The following is a 21,492-nucleotide window of genomic DNA, read 5'->3' on the forward strand; positions in this document are numbered from 1 at the left end:
CACACTTCTTTTCACTTCTATACAGTAACATCAAACTAAAGTCCTGAAAATACCAAGCTCCTTAGGTTCAAAAGAATAGTCTGAAACCCCAGAATTTATATATTTTTAAATTTTATTGATAAGGAATAATTATTTTTAAGGGCTCTAAGGAAGAAAAGCAGATGAAATAAACTTAAGACATGATGAATAGAAGACAGAGTTTCTGAGATGTGTATGAGAAACAGAACAGAGGAAGAAACAGGTCTGACAGAGGCAAAGCATGGTCTGTACACTCAGCGCATGCCTGATTACTGTGGTGGGACGCTAAGATGTACACCTGTTTCCATATCTTGGTTTTTAAGTCTGCCTTTGTAGCTAGGTTTTCTTCTTTAACATCTAAGCTCATATGTGGCTTTTACTTTCTTTGAGGCTCCCTACATGGTACAGACCTTCAGTAATCCTATCATAAACATTCTTGGATCTACTACTAAACACAATGACATTAATCTTATATTTAAAAAAAAAAGTCTACAACAGCTCTCTGAGTCCATTGCTTCAAAGAACAAAAGATAAACATTATCCTGGAAAAAACAAATGAAAACAAACAAATAAAACTTTACACCAGCTGACTCACAGTAAGGGTTCACTGCACTGAAACCACCTCTGCGCAGCTCTGGCCAAGCGGCAGACTCTAGCAAACAGCTCATCCCAATAACACAACTTTCACTGCGCTAGAAGCAACCCAGCCTTGGCTCTCCTTGGAACCTGGACTTCCCTCAGTGAAATACTAGTTGCTTTAATTAGCAAAACAGAAGCAAACAAACAAAAAAGAAAGAAAACCAAAAATCTCTACAATGTCTCTATCATTTTAAAGCTGTATTTGCTCCAATCTTTAGAAGAAGTTACTGTCCACATAATTCATTGAATACAAAATAAATCCCTTGATCAATGCTACAGGCTCTGGTCTTGACAGACCTGGCACTTGGCAGGTGTTATTACAGTCTTATCTCCTCTGCCACTGCTGAGGAGACAGTACCGTAATGATTTTAAAAAGCAATGTGCATGTGAGTTATTTTGAACCTGTACCTAATGAGCTTTAATGTTCAAGGACAAAAGAAGGGGATGTGCATTTAGGAAGAGAGCTAAAGAATGCTTTCTGAACAGAAATAACAATCCCTTCTGAACCTGGCTTTGTAGATAATTATTAAAGTAATCAGGGCCAATGCTGTGGCACAGTGAGTTAGAGCCCTGGCCTGAAGCGCCGGCATCCCATATAGGCGCCGGTTCTGTTCTCGGCTGCTCCTCTTCCGATCAAGCTCTCTGCTGTGGCCTGGGAAAGCAGTAGAAGATGGCGCAAGTCCTTGGGCCCCTGCGCCTGTGTGGGAGACACGGAGGCTTCTGGCTCCTGGCTTCAGATCAGCACAGTTCCGGCCATTGCGGCCATCTGGGGAGTGAACCATCAGATGGAGGACTTCTCTCTCTCTCTCTCTCTCTCTCTCTCTCTCTCTGTGCCTCTCTGTAATTCTTTCAAATAAATAAAATAAATATTAAAAAAACCAAAGTAATCAAAACACTAGAATAGGGAAAAGAGAGAATACTGCAGTAGAGAAAGAAGCCCTAAACAACAGCCATTAAATCTGAGTTTTTTTGAAACTGACAGGTAAGTATCATAAAATACAGACTATGGGGCCAGCACTGTGGTACAGTGGGTTAAAGCCCTGGCATGCACTGCCGGCATCCCATATGGACATCGGTTCTAGCCCTGGCTGTTCCGCTTCCGACCCAGCTCCCTGTTAATGCGCCTGGGAAAGCAGTGGAAGATGGCCCAAGTTCTTGGGCCCCTGCACATGTGTGGGAGACCTGGAAGAAGCTCCTGGCTCCTGGCTTTGGATCAGCTCAGCTCTGGCCATTGCAGCCATTTGGGGAGTCAACCAGCAGATGGGAGATCTCTCTGTCTCTACCTCTCTACTTCTCTTTCAAATAAATAAATCTTAAAAAAATAAAGACTAAGTTATAGCAAAAAAAAAAACAAAAACAAAAACAAAAAAAAAAAAACAACCCGAGCTATAAAATAAAACAAGTGAAATAATAGTAACAAGCCATTGCTATCTATCATGCAGCATCTAAACACCTTATATAATAAACAAAAGACAATAGTAAACAAGAAAGAGTGTTTCAGATAAATGAGAGAACATTTATAAACACAGTTTAAAATACAGAACAGAATGAGGGTTAGTATACATTCTAGAAAGCAGAAAGAAATTTAACCTGCTCTGTGGTAACTATTAGAGCACCTAAAAGGTAATCTATAGAACTGAAATTGACACTTTGAGATGCAATAACTTTGAACAGCCGTTGTCTTGATTGCTGAGGACAGTTTATTTTCATACTATTTGTTGAACTCTTTTCCTAGTATAATTTCATGTGTATAAAGTTAATTGAAAATAATTTTAGTAAAAAATAATGGGAATAGGAGAAGGAGGAGGAAAAAAGGTGGGAGGGAGGGTAGGGTGGGAGGAATCACTATATTCCTAAAGTTGCATTTATGAAATGCATGAAGTTTGTATACCTTAAATAAGAGGTTTCTGGGGGGAAGAAAAGGTTTCTTGGGAAAAATACTAAAAAAAAAAAAAAAGAAAAAAAAGAAATTTAAGATGGGTAGGATAAAGCCACATTATACAGTTAATAAAAAGAGATTTAGTTACATTTATTAATAAGGAGCAACTACAGCTTACCTTGTTAGGTTAATGAAAAGAAACCTGAATGCTTTACGTTAAAAAACAAAAAAAAAAACCAACAAAAAAAACCAAAAAACGAAAACACAAAAGAACCAATTAGGGATTAGACTAAGTCAGGTATGAGAGAACACAGACATAATTGTATCTGCATGTTTTGAGTGGTATCTGAAAAAGCAAGATTATGAAAACATGTAGATGTAGACAACAGCTTTAAATGGAAATAATAACAGGAATATGATGAGACCAGTAAAGTGACAGCAGGTTCAGAACAGGGACCCCGTGGTTGCCTCTTAGGGTAGAATGTACCTGATTTGACTCCTGGAAAATAGGTTCTCTGGTTTTCATGTAGCTCAGTTTGCTCCTTCTCAGTCTCCTGTGACGGACAGACCTATGTAACGCCCTCTAACACTAGGACTGTCCAAATAATCCCACCTATGCACAGCCACATTCCACAAAAGAGACCGGCAAACAGTGACTACACAGCAATGGCCCTTGAGCTAAGAAGGTTTTGAAAGTTTTTTTTTGAAAGGGACAAAGATGGACAAGGCAGTAGGGAAGTGGGAGGACAAAGAAGAAATGAGGCAGGAAGGGAGCAGTGGAGAGGAGGGATGGAAGGAGGAGCAGCTGCGTTTGAGACCATACGTGGCTCACGAAGCCTGAAACACTTACTACCGAGTCTTTTACAGAAAGTTGTGGACCCCTGTCCTAGATCATCTCATCTAGCCCCGACACACTTATCATCATCTGAAGTTGATGCCTTCTGAACTGACATGCCTGGTTCCAGCTGCAACCATGTACTCACATGTCTCCAACATCTCCGGCACAAAATTAACTCTGTCCTAGCTCCTATGCAATGCTTCCTTCCTAACTACCCCCAGCTGGTAGGACCCTCATGATCTGGCTACAGGAGATAATCACTGGGATCAGGCTTGACTCCTTCTGTTCTCTCCCACTCTCTGTCCAGTCTGTAACAGCAAACCCCTTGGTCCCTTCTTTAAGACATCCATACAAACCTATCACTTCTCAGCACCTCCAGCACAGCCTCAGCCCCATCCTTGTGCCCCGGAAATACAGAACGTCTCTTAATTGGAATGCCTTCCTTGCTTATGCCCACCCAACAGCCACCACCACTGTGTATTCACTGCCCAGAACTGAGAGAGAACCTTGAAGCTATAAACCAGATTGGATGACTTAATCTGTCGTTACCAAAAACAATCTGAGGGTTTCTGACATCACTGAGAATGAAATGAACAAATCTACCACGTCCATGCTATTTCTACAACATCATCTCGTATCAAACTTCCCATTCCCACTGGCTTCCAGCCACTCTGGTCCCTGCCATTGTTCAAACATCCCAAGAATATACCTATCTGAGAGGCTCCCTCTGTCTGGAATACTCTGAATACACATAGCCCACACTATAAAATTCTCATTTCTAAAGTAGAACTCATCAAAAGGTTTTCTCTGACCTCTTTGCCAAACAGCACACACTATCGTTATCTATTCTTTTTTTTCCCCCAGTTCTCTTCCCAGTACTCACCACCACCCAACAGTGTGTGTATATAAATATATACACAAAGACCAAGATACTTCAAAACATTCATGGAAAAATGAATGAAAGATGTTTATTTTGGAGGAAAAAAATTAAATCCATGCATAGTTTTTTCACAATACGCACTTTTAATGAATTCCCTTTAAAAAATTTATTCACTTGCCGGCGCTGCGGCTCACTAGGCTAATCCTCTGCCTTGCGGCGCCGGCACACCGGGTTCTAGTCCCGGTCGGGGTACCGATCCTGTCCCGGTTGCCCCTCTTCCAGGCCAGCTCTCTGCTGTGGCCAGGGAGTGCAGTGGAGGATGGCCCAAGTGCTTGGGCCCTGCACCCCATGGGAGACCAGGAGAAGCACCTGGCTCCTGCCATCGGATCAGTGCGGTGCACAGGCCGCAACGCGCCTACCGCGGCAAACATTGGAGGGTGAACCAACGGCAAAGGGAAGACCTTTCTCTCTGTCTCTCTCTCTCACTGTCCACTCTGCCTGTCAAAAAAAAAAAAAAATTTATTCACTTAATTTTTATTTACTTGAAAGGCAGAAAGAGAGGAAGTGAGACAGACAGACAGAGACAGATTGAGATTTCCCATCCACTGGTTCACTTCCTATATGGCCCCAACAGCAAAGGCTGAGACAGGCCAAAGCCAAAACCCAGATATCAATACAGGTCCTCCATGTGGGTCACATGGATCCAAGTACTTGAGCCAGTACCTGCTGCCTCTCTTGGTGCACACTGTCAGTAAACTGGAAATCAGAAGTGGAGCTGAGACTTGAACCCATGCCATGTCATTTTATTTTTTTAAGATCAGTTAATTATTTATTTGAAAGGTAGAGTGACAGAGAGAGGTGGACAGAAAGAGAGGCAGACACATCTTCCATCTACTACTGGTTCACTTTTCAAATGGCTGTGCAACAGTCAGGGCTAGGTCAGGCCAAAGCCAGAAATCAGGCACTCCATCTAGGCCTGCCACCTGGGTGGCAAGGATTAAGCAGTTGGTCCATTATCCAGCTCCTGCCCAAGCACCTTAGCAGGAAGCTGGATCAGAAGCAGAGCAGCCAGGTCTCAAAGCAGCACTCTGATATGGGATGCTGGCATTGCAAGTGCCAATTTAACTTGCTTGTGCCATAATGCCAGTCCCCAAGTCGTATCTTGACTATTGTGACAAACATCTGCCCTATCATCAACTTTTTGAAGATCCATCATATACACAGATTTCACAATTATTTTTACCAAAATAAACTTCATCTTTTAATTCTATTTCCCATGAGCTTTTTGAAGCACACTTCATATTTCTATGATTTTTGTCCCCTGTTGTACCAGACATTCTATGATCCAGAGACTTTATTATATTATTAACTAAAACATAATGTAACAGGAAGTACTCATCGGATTTTTGGAGAGAATATCTGAAAGTATCGCGTGAATACATTGCAGCTATCAAAAGATATCTAAAGACAGGAGAGAGAAGATGAACAAGTTTAGAAAGACAACGAGAAACTAATCAAGAAAAAATATCTAAGATGAAGCCAACTGGGTTTGGTACAGAGAAATCAATTCTGAAATTTCACAGGGAAAAAAAGCAAAGCATTTATGAATAAGACTGACATATGCAGATGGGACTGAGGTAACAAGGAGGTGGGTCAAGGGCCCTTGGTCACTTCCAAATGTATAGGGCCAAATATAGAAATATCTGAAAAATATTCCAAAGGTAACAAACCCTAAATCAGTGACCTTAGATCGACATTCCTTGAGCTATCATTTGCCTGTGAACACACTAACTCACCTGAGTGGCTCTGGCTTGAGAATCCCTTCTCTAATATCCAGGGCTCTTCTCCTTGTTCTATCTTGAAGACCACTTCTGGCTTAGTAAAGCAATACCCTGTTAAGAGAAAATAACACAGAATTGGCCTAAGAGAAAATAACAAGCTTGGTTTCAGAAACTCGGAAAAAATGAAGAGAAAAGAAGCTCCAGTTTCAGGAGCTGCTCAAAGATATCCACGTTGGGACTGGCACTGTGGGTTAGGCCACCGCTTGCAATGCTGGCATCCCTTATGAATGTTTGTTCGAGACCCAGCTACTCCACTTCTGTTCCAGCTCCCTGCTGGTGTGCCTGCGAAAGCGAAAGTGCTTGGGTCCCTGTACCCACATGGGAGACCTAGAGGAAGCTCTGGGCTCCTGGCTTTGGCCTGGCACAGCTCCAGCTGTTGTGGCCATTTGGGGAGCAAACAAGAGGAAGGAAGATCTCTCTCTCTCCCTCTCTTTCTGTAACTCTGCTTTTCAAATAAATAAAAAATAAATCCTTAAAAAAATCCATCTAAACCAGTCTCTTAGGAGGTAAGAACACACTCTATGGTGGCCAAGAGTGAATCTCAATATCTTGAATCTCAAGCTTCACCAAGGGAAAATAACAGGGCATTCACATGTTTCAGCAACTAAGCAATGCACGCTATAGGCAGCATGGAAAAAAAAAAAAAATCCCCTTACCTACTGAGACAAGGTTGCTGTAATTTTCCAGGATCACATCTCTGTACAGCACCCTCTGGGCAGGGTCCAGCAGGTACCATTCTTCCTGGGTGAAGTCCACGCACACATCCTTGAATGACACTTTTTCCTGTAACAGTACATTCCTTTGCTATATGGAGTAGTCAGAACTAGCTGATGTAGGAAAGACTTAAGAGAACTAATCTCTTTAGAGTTATCAAAAATAGCTTATAGGATACTTCCTTTTTTGCTAAGCTATGTAGAGTAACACAAGATATCTCATATAAATTAAGTTTCCACAAAGGGGTTGGAACTGTCCAAGTTGCTGCAGATACTATTGATGAAAACAACCATACTTCCTGTTCTCAAAGTGCTTATGACCTGATATGGAAACATACACATTAATATTTAATAAAGAGGACACTGCAGGAACTAGCAATGTGTACAAAGTAGATTGGTGTTACAGAAGAAGAGTTAGATCTTTCACACTGTCTTTTACATTAGCAAGTTGATTTTCATCGGGATGTAAAACTTTAAGTTAACATGAAAAAATAAGGGGATTGAAATGAACCAGGTGCAGGCCCTGACCAAGGTCAGCCATGATTGATTAAACTGGGTGCCCTGCAGCATACCTGCCCACTAGAGAGGAGGATGAACATTCTCTGCTTGAAAAGATCATCTTGGAATCTCTAATAACCTCGAATTGTTTTTAAAAACAATATTTGGCATCTAGTAAAAAAATTAATGGTATCTGAAGAGACAGGAACCATGACAGATCATTTAAAGACAAGAAATTAACAGGAAGTTTGAAATGAATAATTAGCATTTTCAATGAAACAGAGAAAATATGAACAAAATAAATGAGAACATGAGAGAAGTTCAAGAGGCTTACTGCACATGTGCTGTGCAGAAAAAGGGTTAAGCGAACAGGCCTGGGACTAACAGATCCTTTGGATCACCCTGGGCTGGCATCTGGGAGCCTAGATTTCAGAAGGGTTCTCCCCTTCTGTTTGAGGGTTCACTGAGTCTGAACTCTGTGTAAACAACACAGTTCACAATGAGTATGTGTATTTCTGTTGGGAAGCTGGAATTTTGGTACAAGTGAGGCAGAGTGTACCTATGTGAACAGCCCTTCCTAAGAACCCTGGGCACCAAGTACCTATTAGGTTTCTCTGGTACACATTTCAGGATGTATGTGTGTTTTGTGAGATTCTACTGGGAAAATACTCTCAGAATCTTTATTTTTAAGAATTCATTAATTGTAATAAATCATAGCAGTATGATGATATGTGGGATCAACCTAGGGAATCACTGGGCCTAGGGATGGTCTTGGGAGCCTCTGATATGTAGCGTATATGTAATACACAAACGTGCACATACACATATACACAGAGTATGGGTAGTCTCAAGCTGAAAAATATAGTATCTGAAATTAAGAGCTTATTAGATGGGTTCAAAATCATATTACAGAAAGAAGACACAATCGGAAATACATGTGCATCTAACAAAGACCCTTAAAATATGTAAGGCAAAAACTAATAAAACTGAAAGGAGAAGCTGACCAATCTACATTATAGATGGAGACTTCAACACTCCTCTGTCAATACTGACAGGCTAAGCAGGCAAAAATTCTCTAAGTATACAGAAGATGCGAACATGACTCAGTCAAGGGAAGGTGGATGATGGGACTAGGTTTCTCTTAACTGAAGTAGGAGATTACAGCCAAGCATGGGGAAAAGAGCTTGTCTTTTACATTATGTATATTCTTTTACATTATGAATGTTCCATGAGGTAACGGACTAGAGTAGAAGACACTGGCATGAACTAATGCTTAGCTTAGTACAAATGGTTACATATGGATTATCTACAGAAATGTGCATGCACATGAGCTAGTATACACATGCATTTCCTTGTTCAGTCAGCTGAGAGGGTCCACAGATACTGATCCACCAGTAACAACAGACACATGCAGCATCCCAACCTTGGTTTTTAATGTCATACTCTAGCCAAAAGAATAAGAGCTCCGTGGAAAATGGCTGCCTCTCTAGGGCTGGGGTAGGGAACATATAGGATGAGCCTGAAATACCTTTTGGTACCACAAAATAAGAAGAAAGCTCTCAAAAAACACAATAATGGAAAATGTCAAAGGGACAGAGAAACCAACGAAGAGGTCCTAATGACCAAGCTGCAAGTCTGAATTTAAAAAAAAAATTGAACAAAATATTGAATATAACTAGTGATCTTGAAAATAACTAGTCATGAGTTCATATTAAGACAAATATTCAATAAATCAAAAAATAGCAAAGAAGATGCAAGTCTCCTGTGCAAAATCCCTAATAGTTTATGTGGACACTCCGCCATCAAGTATGTACAGTATACTTTCCACTTCCTTCCGAGAGTAGAGTATGATAATCAAGAGGAAAGAATACCTTCACAGTGGGACAACGTGATCACACCACCTCTGCCAGGTGATCAACAGTGATACACAAACTGTGAAAAAGCACAGCAAAAGTATTTTCCTCTGATAAGATGTGATCTAATAACACTTAATTCCGTGGTCTTCCTTGGAGAATTTCTACCCCAGTCTAAACACGAGAAAAGCAGTAGACAAATTTCAGTTGAGAAACGGTTTACAAAACTACTATACTCTACGAAACACTGACTGACTTCAAAATAGTGAAGATTGTCACAAAGAAATTCTGAGAAACTGTCACAGCCAAGATGAACCCAAGGAGACACAGTGACTCAGGGCAACATCAGGATCCTAGAAAAAAAGCTATATTAGGGACACAATGAAGAAAAATTAAAGAAATCTGAATAAAGCAGCTTTTCCTTATTCTATCAAGTTTCTTTAGTTGTGACAAATATACCATATTGATATTTTAATATTGGGGAAACTGTGTCTGTGGGAATGTATATGAAAATTCTCTGTACTATCTTTACAACTTTTAAAAAAATCCAAAATTCTTCTAAAGCAAAGAGTTTAATAAAACATATTAAATAAATAAGAAGATTAATTAAGTTGAGTGACATCCGCAACCTAGAAAAGCAGGCAGCATCAAGCTCAGGCCCTTCCATAGAGATTTCAAATAACAACAAGCAGAAGTAGGTCCACACCCCCTATCAGAGTGAGTAGGTCTCCACTCCGCCTCAAATTCCAGCTTCTTGCTAATGAACCCCTGAGAGGAGCCAGGTAGCTGGGTCCCTGCCACTCACGTGGGAGACCCAGCCTGAGTTCCAGACTCCTGACTGCATCCTGCTACCTTTCTGGCTGCCGCAGGCATCTGGGAGGGAAGCAGTGGGTGGAAGATTACTCTTTGTCTCCCTCTTTAAAAATAAACAAAGAAACAACAGAAACAGGAAGAAACTGTCAGAAGAAACTCTCAGAACTCTGGAAACATCAGAGGACCACAGAAATGCAGTGAATGGTGAAACCTCCCATCCCCCGTCCCCCACCCCTCAAATAAAAGGCAACTTCAAGCTTCTTTCCACTTACCCTTACCCCAGCCCTTCTTGGCTTGCTGGCAGTCTTGACACCAGAGCCCATGTTCCAAGTGTGGGACCCTGGTCCATGGTTCTGGAGAGATCAGAGGAGAGCTTACTCATAAAGAATTACACTTGCAATGGCCAGCGTTGTTGCACAGCAGGTTGAGCCACTGCCTGTAATGCCAGCATCCCATATGAGTTCCAGTTCAAGTTCAGGCTGCTCCATTTCCAATCCAGCTCCCTACTAATATGTCTGGGTAATCAGCAGAAGGTGGCCCATGTACTGGGACCCTGCCATGTGTGAGATCTGGATGAAGTTCCAGGTTTTTGGCTTCAGCCTGGCCCAGCCCAGCCTGGATGGAGTTCTAGGCTCCTGGCTTTAGCTTGGCCCAGCCTGAACATTGCAGTCATTTGGGGAGTGAACCAGCAGAGGAAAGATATTTCTCTCTCTTTCTCTCTCTCTCTCTCTCTTCCTCTCTTTCTGCATTTCAAATAAATCTTTAGGAAACAAAAAGAAAGTTAACTATATATTTGTACCCTCAAAAGCAAAAAGCAACAAACCCTGTGCAAGTAGAAGAATCTGTGTTCCAGATTTACTACATTGTAATATTCACACATCCAATTTTTAACAAAAAAAGCATAAAGTATACAAAGTTAATAATTCTCTTCTTCCTTGAGAAAGTGCAAACACTGGACTTATTAGACAAAGATTTAATAAACTGTATTAAATATGCTCAAAAAAGGGAAGGAAATCATGGACAAAGAGATAAAGGAAATGAGTAAAATGAGCTAGAAATTAAAAAGAGCTGAAAAATAAAATTGCAGAAATAAAAAATTTATTAGAGTTCAACAGTCCATTTGAACATGCAGCAGAAAGAACCATGAGCTGGAAAGTGGAACATCTAAAATAATCCAACATGAGGAGCAGAACATGAAAATGAAGAAACATGAATAGAGCCTACGGAATCTATGGGACACATTTGAGTGATACACATTATAGGAGTCACAGAAAGAGAAACGGGAAAGGAAGGAATGCAAGGATTATGCGAAGACACCACAGAGGCCAGAAGGACACATTAAACATATTGTAAGATGAAAAAACTCACAAATTTGCCAACTACTAATTATGAAACTGCCAAATTTGGGCTGGCACTATGGTGTACTGGGTAAAGCCACCGCCTCTAATGCCAGTATCCCATACTGGCACTGGTTCAAGACCCTGCCGCTCCACTTCCGATTCAGCTCTCTGCTATGGCCTGGGAAAGCATTAGAAGATGGCCCAAGTCCTTGGGACCCTGCACCCACGTGGGAAACCAGAAGGAGGCTCCTGGCTCCTGGCTTCGGATTGGTGCAGCTCCAGCCATTGTGGCCATCTGGGGAATGAGCCAGCGGATGGAAGACCTCTCTCTCTCTCTCTGCCACAGCCTCTATCAAAAAAGTAAATAAGTGAAAAACAAAACCAAACCTGCTATCCTACAAAAATGAAGGCAAAATTCAGATTTTCAGATACACAAAAGCTAAGAATTCATTAGTCACGAGTCCTGCCCTACAGGAAATGTCGATGGTTGAAATGAAAAGACCTTACTTTGTACAAAGAAATAAAGAGCTCTGATAAAGGTAACTATGTGTGTGTATGCAAACAAAAATCTAGTATTTTTTGTTTTTAGGTTTCTGATCTCAATTTTTTATTTCCTAAATGATTTTTTAAAAGATTTACTTATTTGAGAGGCAGTGTTATAGATTGACAGAGACAAAGAAATCTTCCATCTGCTGGTTACTCCCCAAATGGCTATAATCTGGGCCAGGCCACAGCCAGGAGCCTGGAACATGGGTGGCAGGGGCCCAAACACCCAGGCCATCTTTTGCTGCCTTCCCAGGCACATCATCAGGGAGCTAGAACAGAAGTGGAGCAGCCCCAGAACTTGAACTGGTACTCCATATGGGAAACCAGCGTCACAGGTGGGGGCCTAACCAACTGTGCCGTGATGCCGACCTCTTAAATGAATTTAAGACTAATGTGTAAACAGTAATTATAAATATTAGTGGATAAGTAACATATGAAATATAATTTATGCAGACAATAAAAAAGAATAGAGCTGTAGAGGAGCAGAATTTTGATAAGATTATGGAAAAGCTGGTATCAATTCAAACTAGATTAATATAAATGTAGTAAGTTAACTGTAATCCCCACAGTAACTAATACTGAAATACCTTTAAAAAACATGCAAAAGGAAATGAGAAGAAATCAAAACAGCATACTGTAGGGAAATCAACTAATACAGCACTAGAAGAAATAATGGATAAGTAATTAAAAAGAACAGGAGTCTATTCTTATCCAAAATGACTTTAATTTAAATGGATTAAATTCTTCTAATTAAAAAAAGCAGAAACGAGAGAGCAGATGTTTACCTAGTAGTTAGGACACCTACACCACAGTGCTTGGGTTTGATTGCTTGCTTTGGCTTCTGACTCCAGATTCCTGCCAACACAGACCTTGGAAGCAGCAGTGATGGCTGAAGAAACTGGGTCCCTGGCATCCAGGTCGGAGACCTAGCTGAGGTTCTCAGTTCCTGGCACCAATCTCAGCCCCACCCTAGCCACTGTAGACATCTGGGGAGTGAGCTAGGGATGGAATCTGTCTGTCTGTCTGTCTCTCTCTCTCTCCATCTCAATTCTTTTAAAAGAATTCTTTTATTAAATAATAAATTATTTTATTATTTTATCTGAAAGCAGTTAAAGAGAGAGAGAGAGAGAGAGGTCGATCTTCCATTTGCTGGTTCAATCCCTAAATGGTCACAATGACCAGGATTGGGCTAGGCCAAAGCCAGCAGCCAGAAGCCTCCTCCAGGTCTCCTATGCGGGTGCAGGGGCCCAAGCACTTGGGCCATCCTCCACACCCTCCCAAGCAGGGAGCTGGATCAGAAGTGGAGTGGCTGGAACTCAAACTAGTGCCCATATGGGATGCTGGTGCTGCAGGCCATGGCTTAACCAACTGTACCACAGTGCCAGCCCCTCAATTTTTTTTTTTAATTTCATATATTGGAAAGGCTAAGTAACAGGTGTTAGGGGTGTGGGCGGGGTGAACAATTTTCCATTTGGTGCTTCACTCCCCAGATGGCTGCAACAGATGGGGCTGGTCCAGGCTGAAGCAGGAGCCAGGGACTCTATCAAGATCTCCCATGCAGGTGGTAGAAGACCAAGTACTTGGGTCATCCATCTTTTACTACTTTTCCAGGCGCATCAGCAGAGAGCTGGATTGGAAGTAGAACAGCTGGGACACGAACCAGCACTCTGATATGAGATGCCGGCATCACGAGCAGCAGCTTAATCTACTGTGTCGCAATGCTGGCCCCTCAAAAAAATTTTTAAAGCAGAAATCAGCAGAACAGATTAAGAAAAAAACAAAGCTACATTCACAGAGCTCAGTGACTCAGAACAAAGTTCCTTAAAGTAGCTAGACAAAAGAGACTGCTGGTGTGGGTGTATTGGGCACACCTGCTTAAGTGGCAACTTGGAACATCCACACTCCATATCCATACTAGGTGCCTGAAATCCAGTCCTGCCCCCACTTGGGACTCCTGCATCCCATGTTGAAGTGCCTAGAGTTTACATCTGTAGTTTATCACTTGGGTTCAGCTCTTGGCTCCACTCCTGATTCCAGCTTCCTGCTAATGCACACTCTAGGAGGCAGCAGGTATCGGGTCCCTGCCAACCATGTGGTAGACCTGGTTTGAGTTCCTGACTCCTAGTGTCAGCCTGGCCTGGCCTGGACCAGAAGTCATGGGTATCTGGGAAGTGAAACAGCAGACAGGAGCTTCTCCCTGTGTCTGCGTTTCAAATAACACTATTTTCCTAAAAAAAGACTGATGTCACAGATCCATCCTTGTGTGTAAGAGTAACATTTACATCTGGGTGGAGAGCGTGCTTCTTTACAGAAGAAAAGCTAGCTTAAAAAAAGCAAAACAAATGTGAAATCATACTTTTTGCAACCATCAGTACAATAGTTGATTCAGACATGTATCATATATAAATGCTAAGAACACAGAGTAGGTGAAAAGAGAATAATATATTAGAAATAAAAAAGCAAGACATCACCTTTGTAGCATTCTAGCCAATAATGTTTACCATGAAATAAAACCATGAAGATTATTAATTCAAGAGTCAGCACTTTAAAAATGGCAATTTCAGGAAAGACAAAAAAGGCAGGGATCTACTCCAGGTCAGAAAAAATTAAAGAGCACCAGAAGGGAACACAGTGTGAAATCACTCATTAGCTAGTAACTTGGGGAAAAAAATGTCCAAATGCATGTTTTGATATCTGGAGAAATACGAGTTTGGTGGACACTAAATATAATTATCACCATGATATAAAGAAAGTGTCCTTGTTCTTGGGGAAACATGCAAAAGTGTCATGATGCTTATCCAGCTTACTTTCAAAACTTTTGGCAAACAGGGGTGGCATGGGCATAGAAGCAGAAAAAGTAAATGTGGTAATTAGGTCACTGGTTAATCTAGGGGGAGGATGGAGGAATTTTCACTGTATACTAGTATTTTCAGCTTTTCTGCAGGGCTGAGATTTCAAGCAGAAGGCTGGGGGTGGGGATACTGTAAAAGGATGGCTGTACAATAGACATGCTCTGGGGATACAGGCCCTAATCACAACCTCCTCTGCTAACACTGTTGCTACTCCTTACCTTTAAATATTGTCTGATTTTGGGAGAGTTACAGTAGGGCATAGATCACTATTAATTTTCTTAGCATAATAATGATATTGTGGTTAGGTAAACAAGTGTCTTTATTTGAGGAAATTCATCCAAGAGCATTTAGAGATAAAGCATTATAATGGGTGTAACAAATTTTTTTTTAAATGTTTCTGAAAAAATACACATATACAGATGGAAGTTAAAACAAAAAAGATGGGCCGGCGCCACGGCTCACTAGGCTAATCCTCCACCTGCGGTGCCGGCACCCCAGGTTCTAGTCCCGGTTGGGGCGCTGGATTCTGTCCTGGTTGCTCCTCTTCCAGTCCAGCTCTCTGCTGTGGCCTGGGAAGGCAGTGGAGGATGGCAAAAGTGCTTGGGCCCTACACCTGCATGGGAGACCAGGAGGAAGCACCTGGCTCCTGGCTTCGGATCGGTGCAGTGTGCCAGCCGCAGCGCTGGCCGTAGCAGCCATTTGGGGAGTGAAGCAATGGAAGGAAGACCTCTCTCTCTCTCACTGTCTAACTCTGCCTGTCAAAAAAACAAACAAAAAAACCCCAAAAAACAAAAAACAATAAAAACCAAGAAAAGTGAAAGTGTTAACACTTGCTGAATCTAGATAAAAATTACACGGGTGTTTATTTTCTGATGTTTTCATATTTAAAGGCTGAAAACAGAGGATCTCTTTCAGCAAAACATACTGATGTAAAATCACAAACAAAATAATTTGCTATCTTGGTTTTGCTTCAAAATCCTCTCAGCAGGAACAGGTAAAGGTGGAAGTACAACTATGAGTTGAGAGAGAACTGGAGAAGCTGAAAATGGGTACATGAGGGTCAATACAGTATTTTCTTACTTTTATCTAAGCTTGCTTGCAATTTTCCAAAATAAAAAACTAAAAGAAGTAAAATTTCAAGTCTGAGATACATATTTATCTCTCTTAACGCCAAAACCATCCATAAGGAAACATAAATGAATAAATGTATACCACACAATATAGGGAAGAGGCTCCTCTGTGTAATTTCTGAAAGACTTGAAATTGGAGGCCAGCATTGTGGCATACAGGTTAAGCCACTGCCTGCTACACCAGCATTCCATAGGCGTGCTGGTTCAAAACACCAATACAAACAAACAACAAAAACAACAACCTAAATAAAGACGGTCAGCAATGTCTGAGTCATGATCTTTTCCAGTGGAGGCTCGTTCAGAGGTCTCACTCACAGGGGAAGCCCAGACACACAGGTAGGCCAAGCTCTAAGGTGGATACCACCCTTACACTGCACCAATATAACAATTAATTTTTTTTTTTTTTTTTTTTTTTTTTTTTTACAAAAAGAGAATTGAAAAAACAGAAGTGACCAAATGAGAGATACAAGGATAAATTGGTTTCTGGACAAGTGACAGAAGATGACTGTAGGAGTTTAAATAGATTTCTTTCAAAAACTGTGAAAGCCCTTAAGTAGCTCAGAACACAAGTTAGAGGGCTTTACACTACTTTGAAAGAGTATATAAACCAAGTTTTATGTCCCGTTATAGGTAAAGCTAAAATGTCACATGTGGCACTGCTAATCCAATCAAGAAGCTGAAATGAAGTAACATGGAATGTTACATGAAATGAAGCAATGGCTAAGAGCAATTTGAGAACATTTTCTCTGTCCCAAATGCCCAGTCAGGGAAACCTCAGACTCTCTCTATACCAAATAGCTCTCCCATTCCAAGTGAGCAATTACAACACAGCAACACTCTTAGAACAGGGTTTGCAATGCAAGAAGACTCAGTAGGATGGAAAACAGTCCCAAACAACTGCTGAGTGAATGAGCAAGCCTTGAGTGGGGTTACAAGAACTGCTAAATTTTGGGAAGGGAAGACATTTGCTAACACAGATAGCTGAGCGAGTAAGTTATAAGTTTCTTACTCTGAAAATCAGGACTGTGATGCAATTCCTCCCAACACAGATCTTAATAAAAACAGACAGGTTTCTCTAAAACTTATATAGGAGAATCAGGCCCTAAGAATATCTAAAGCTGTGTGGCAAAAGAATAATAAAGTGAAATGAGTCACTGCACAATAGTAAGGCTCTTTATACTGCTAAAGTAATCAAGGCAGTATGGTATTGGCAGAAGGACAAGTAGCTAGATCAATGGCACACAGAGGGGAACCCAAAAATAGACCTACACATGCACGCCCAGGTGATTTTTGACAAAGGTACAAAAGCAGCCCAATGGAATTTTTGTGAACCTGTAAATTACATGAGTTTTCAACAAATGGTGCTGGAGAAATTTTCAGGAAAAACTGGACCTCAACCTAAATTTCATACCTTATATAAAAATGAACTCAACAGAGGTGGGTGCTGTGGCATAGTAGGGTAAGGTGCCCCTGGAGACACTGGCATCCCATTATCAGAGTGACAGCTCCAGTTCTGCCTACTCTGCTTCCAATCCAGCTTCTTTGCTATAGGAGGCAACAGACAAAAGTTCAAGTGCCTGGGCCCCTGACACCCACAAGGGAGACCTTGAGTTTGGGGCTCCTTCCTGGCTTCAGCCTGGCCCAGCCCTAGCTGTTCCAGATATCTGGGGAGCGAATCAGCAGATGGGAGATCTCTCTCTCCCCCACCCCCCTCTCTGTCACTCTGCTTTTCAAACAGATGAAAATAAATAACCATTTTTAAAAAAATAAACCAAATGGATGAAGTACTTAAATATAAAACCATAAAATATTTAGTAAAAAATGTAGGAGATGGGCAACAGTTCTTACACTTGGTAACAAAAGCAGTATTCATAATAAGAAATATTGGTAACTTAAATAACAAAATTAAAAACTTTTGCTATGTGAAACACCGTGAGAAGATGAAAAGGGAAGTTACAGACAAGGAGAAAACACCTGAAAACCATCAATCTAACACAGGATTACTATCTAGAATACACAACGAATTCTTAAAACTCAACAAATTTTAAAAATCCAATTAGAGAACAGTAATGTGGGATGCCAGAAATATTCTACTCCAAAATACGACAACTTGTTGAGCTGACGGCAATTAAGGAGAAGCAGACACCAGACAGGCTAACGAGCAGGACATGACTTACAAAGACAAAACTTCTCCCTTCTACCATGAAGGACAAAGGCTACCCCCAACTGAAGACAACTTACACCTTCATCATCCTGGAGATGGTAGAAGGGAATCTACTCTAACAAGCTTTGCTAGCCAGCCTTTTAGGCCTGCTATTTGCCTTTCCACAATTTGCTATCCCTATAGATGCAGATTTCTTTTCCTTTGTCTGTGTCATATCTCTAGAAATTGAAGAAAATACTACTCTTCCCCTACAGCACAAAAACACAAATAATTTCAGTGAAGAGAATACAGGAAAACACACAGATGAGAAGAATTTTATGTCAATCAAAACCACAATGAGAAATCATTACATTTCTATCAGAATGGGGATGACCAAAGTGGAGGCAGAACCAAGACAGCAGCAGAGTAAGAAGCTCCAGAGACCACATGGGTCCCACAGACACACAAATGTGAAAAGAACAAGGGGCCTGCGCTGTGTTGTAATGGGCTAAGCCTCTGCCTGTGGCACTGGCATCCCATAGGGGTGCCAGTTTGTGTCCTGATCCTCTTTGAATCCATCTCTCTGCTAAAGGGCCTGGGAAGGCAGTGGAAGATGGCCCAAGTGATTGGGCCCCTGCACACATGTGGGAGACCTGGAAGAAGCTCCTGGCTCCTGGCTTCGGATTGGCCCAGCTCCAGACGGAAGACCTTTCTTTCTGTCTCTCCCTCCCTCTCTCTGTAACTGCCTCTCAAATAAATAAATAAAATCTTAAAAAGAGAGAGAGAGAGAAAGAGAGAGAGAGAAAAGAATATTCTAGTTACTGGAATTCAAGAGGGAGTTGAAAAGGCCGAAAGGATAGAAGACATATTCAAAGAGATAATGACAGAAAACTGCTCAAATCCAGAGAAACATACAACTATGCAGGTACTAGAAGGTCACAGGTAGGCAGCCTTTGGACAAGTTTAGGCCAATCTTGGCTTGTGGAGTTCTTGGGATAAGAAAGTCACATACTCCCATCCTGAAGGAGGATGATGATCAAGAACACTCTGTTAATATTATCTGTGTTACTGGAGGCCCAATAAGTTGCTTACGTATGTTGTTATCTTTTGTGCTTCTTTGTTCTGCAGCTGATTACATTGGAACTTTAGAATAAATGAGCCTTGATCAGCCTTGTTGTCTTGGCTCCATTCTTTGCACCCTTGTCCCTCTTTTGGGTCCCTCTCTCTCCCTTAGGTTCCGTTCGACTGGTGCTACTGGCCCGCAGTCACAAGTCAGCTTCAAGTCAAACAACTTACCCCAGATATATTACAATCTGAGTTTAAAGATAATGAGAGGGTTTCTCAAAACTTCAGAAGAAAAGAAGCAAACAACATATAAAGGGGTCTCAATTTTCCTCACGGCAGAGATGTCACCAGAATCCTAACAGGCCCGGGGAGTGGGATGAGAATTTTACAGCACTGAAGGAAATAAACTGTCAGCCAAGAATGCTGAATCCTGCAAAGCTCTCCTTCATATATGAGAGGGTCCAGACAAACAACAGCTAAGAGAGTTTATCACCACCAGAGCTGCTTTATAAGAAATATTAAAAGGAGTTCTTAAAACTTAAAGAGGGGGCCAGCACTGTGGCATAGTGGGTAAAGCTGCCACCTCAGTGCTGGCATCCCATATGGGCGCCTTTTCAAGTCCTGGCTGCTCCACTTCTGATCCAGCTCTCTGCTATGGCCTGGGACAGCAGAAGATGGCCCAAATGTTTGGGCCCTTGCATCCGTGTGGGAGACCAAGAAGAAGCTGCTGGCTTCAGATCGGCCCAGCTCCAGCCAGTGTGGCCATTTGGGGAGTGTATCAGCAGATGGAAGACTTCTCTTTCTCTGTCTCTGCCTCTCTGTAACTTTGACTTTCAAATAAATAAATAAATCTTTAAAAAAAACCCTGAAAGATGCTGACAAGTAAGAACAAAAATACTGGAAAATAGAAAACTCACTGATAAGAGTAAACAATAAAAAAAAATTCAAATTCAGAATGCTGTAATATTGTAACACTGTATATAAGCCATTTATATCTTTACTATGAAGACTAAAATATTTTAAGTATTACATTAAAATGTCAAGAGACAGGCAAAATAGAAAGAGCTCAAATATGACATTAGAAATTCCAAATGTAGGCTGCATTATGGTATGGCAAGATAAGCTGACATCTATGATGCCAGCATCCCATATGGATACCAGTTCTGATCCAGCTCCCTGTTAATGCACCTGGGAAAGCAGTGAAAGATGGCCCAAGTGCTTGGGCACCTGCCTTCAGCCTGGCACAGCTCTGGCCACTGCGGCCATCTGGGGAATGAACCAGTGGATGGAAGATCTCTCTCTCCCTCTCTCTCCCTCTCTCTCCCTCTCTCTCCTTCTCTCTGTAACTCTGCCTTCCAAGACACCATGGTAAAGAAAAAAAAAGAAGAAGACCTAAATGAAAGATCTCTGTGAGTGAGATCCCAGAGGAAAGAACCGGGCCATCAAAGAAGGAGGTACCTTTCTCTGAAGGGAGGAGAGAACTTCCACTTTGACTATGGCCCTATCGGAATAAGATCAAAGTCGGTGAACTCAAAAGGCCTCCATAGCCTTGGAAACTCATGACTAGAGCCTAGGGAGATTACTGACGCCATAAACAAGAGTGTCAAATTGTTAAGTCAACAACAGGAGTCACTGTGTACTTACTTCTCATGTGGGATCTGTCCTTAAATTAGGGTCCAATGTGAAGTAATGCTATAACTAGTACTGAAACAGTATTTTACACTTTGTGTTTCTGTGTGGGTGCAAACTGATGAAATCTTTACTTAATATATACTAAATCAATCTTCTGTATATAAAGATAATTGAAAATGGATCTTGATGCGAATGGAATGGGAGAGGGAGCGGGAGATGGGAGGGGTGTGAGGGGGAGGGAAATTGTCGGGTGGGGGGAAGCCATTGTAATCCATAAACTGTACGTTGGAAATTTATTTTTACTAAATAAAAAATTAAAAAAAAAAAGAAAGAAAAAAATATAAATGTGCCCAATACTGGAGCAATCAAACATGTAAAGCAAGTATTAACAGACTTAGAGAGAGATACTAATACAGTACCAATAGGGGGGCTTCAATACCACAGTTTCAGAAATGGACAGGTCTAGGCAAAAAAAAAAAAAAAAAACCAATGGCAGAGTTACATTGCACCATAGATGAATTTGATCTAACACACATCTACAGAACTTTCCGCCCAACAGTTCTTGAATACACATTCTTCTTAAAAGCACATGGAGGAGCCAGCACTGGGGTGTAGTGGGTGAAGTTGCCACGTGCGCCTGCGACACTGGTGTCCCATATGGGCACCTGTTTGAGTCCCAGATGCTCTGCTCCATTTCCAATCCAGTTCTCTGGTAATTCACCTGGGACAGCAGAGGAAGATGGCTCGATTCTTTGGGCCCCTGCACCCAAAGAGGAGAACCAGATAGGGTTCCTGGCTCCTGGTTTTGGCCT

At 41.5% G+C, this 21,492-nt stretch overlaps 1 protein-coding gene across 5 annotated transcripts in view; it reads right to left on the reverse strand.

The window, feature by feature from the left end:
- The window catches only part of ZNF248 (zinc finger protein 248), a 48,595-nt gene that overhangs the window by 21,092 nt on the left and 6,011 nt on the right, over positions 1-21,492 (reverse strand). For 4 of the 5 annotated variants that reach the window (XR_009868318.1, XM_062214448.1, XM_062214446.1 and 1 more), the window contains exons 4-6: positions 10,245-10,325; positions 6,752-6,878; positions 6,051-6,146 (exon numbers count right to left, since the gene is read on the reverse strand). Coding sequence is in view for 4 of the 5 variants with exons in the window: in XM_062214448.1 (XP_062070432.1) it covers positions 6,051-6,146; positions 6,752-6,878; positions 10,245-10,325 (304 nt within the window). In the remaining variant the exon portion in view is untranslated. The remainder of the gene's footprint in view (positions 1-6,050; positions 6,147-6,751; positions 6,879-10,244; positions 10,326-21,492) is intronic. The other variant, XM_062214445.1, reaches the window with a different exon arrangement.

The sequence above is a fragment of the Lepus europaeus genome, chromosome 17 (genome assembly GCF_033115175.1).
Source record: "Lepus europaeus isolate LE1 chromosome 17, mLepTim1.pri, whole genome shotgun sequence".
In the NCBI taxonomy this organism is placed as follows: Eukaryota; Metazoa; Chordata; class Mammalia; order Lagomorpha; family Leporidae; genus Lepus; species Lepus europaeus.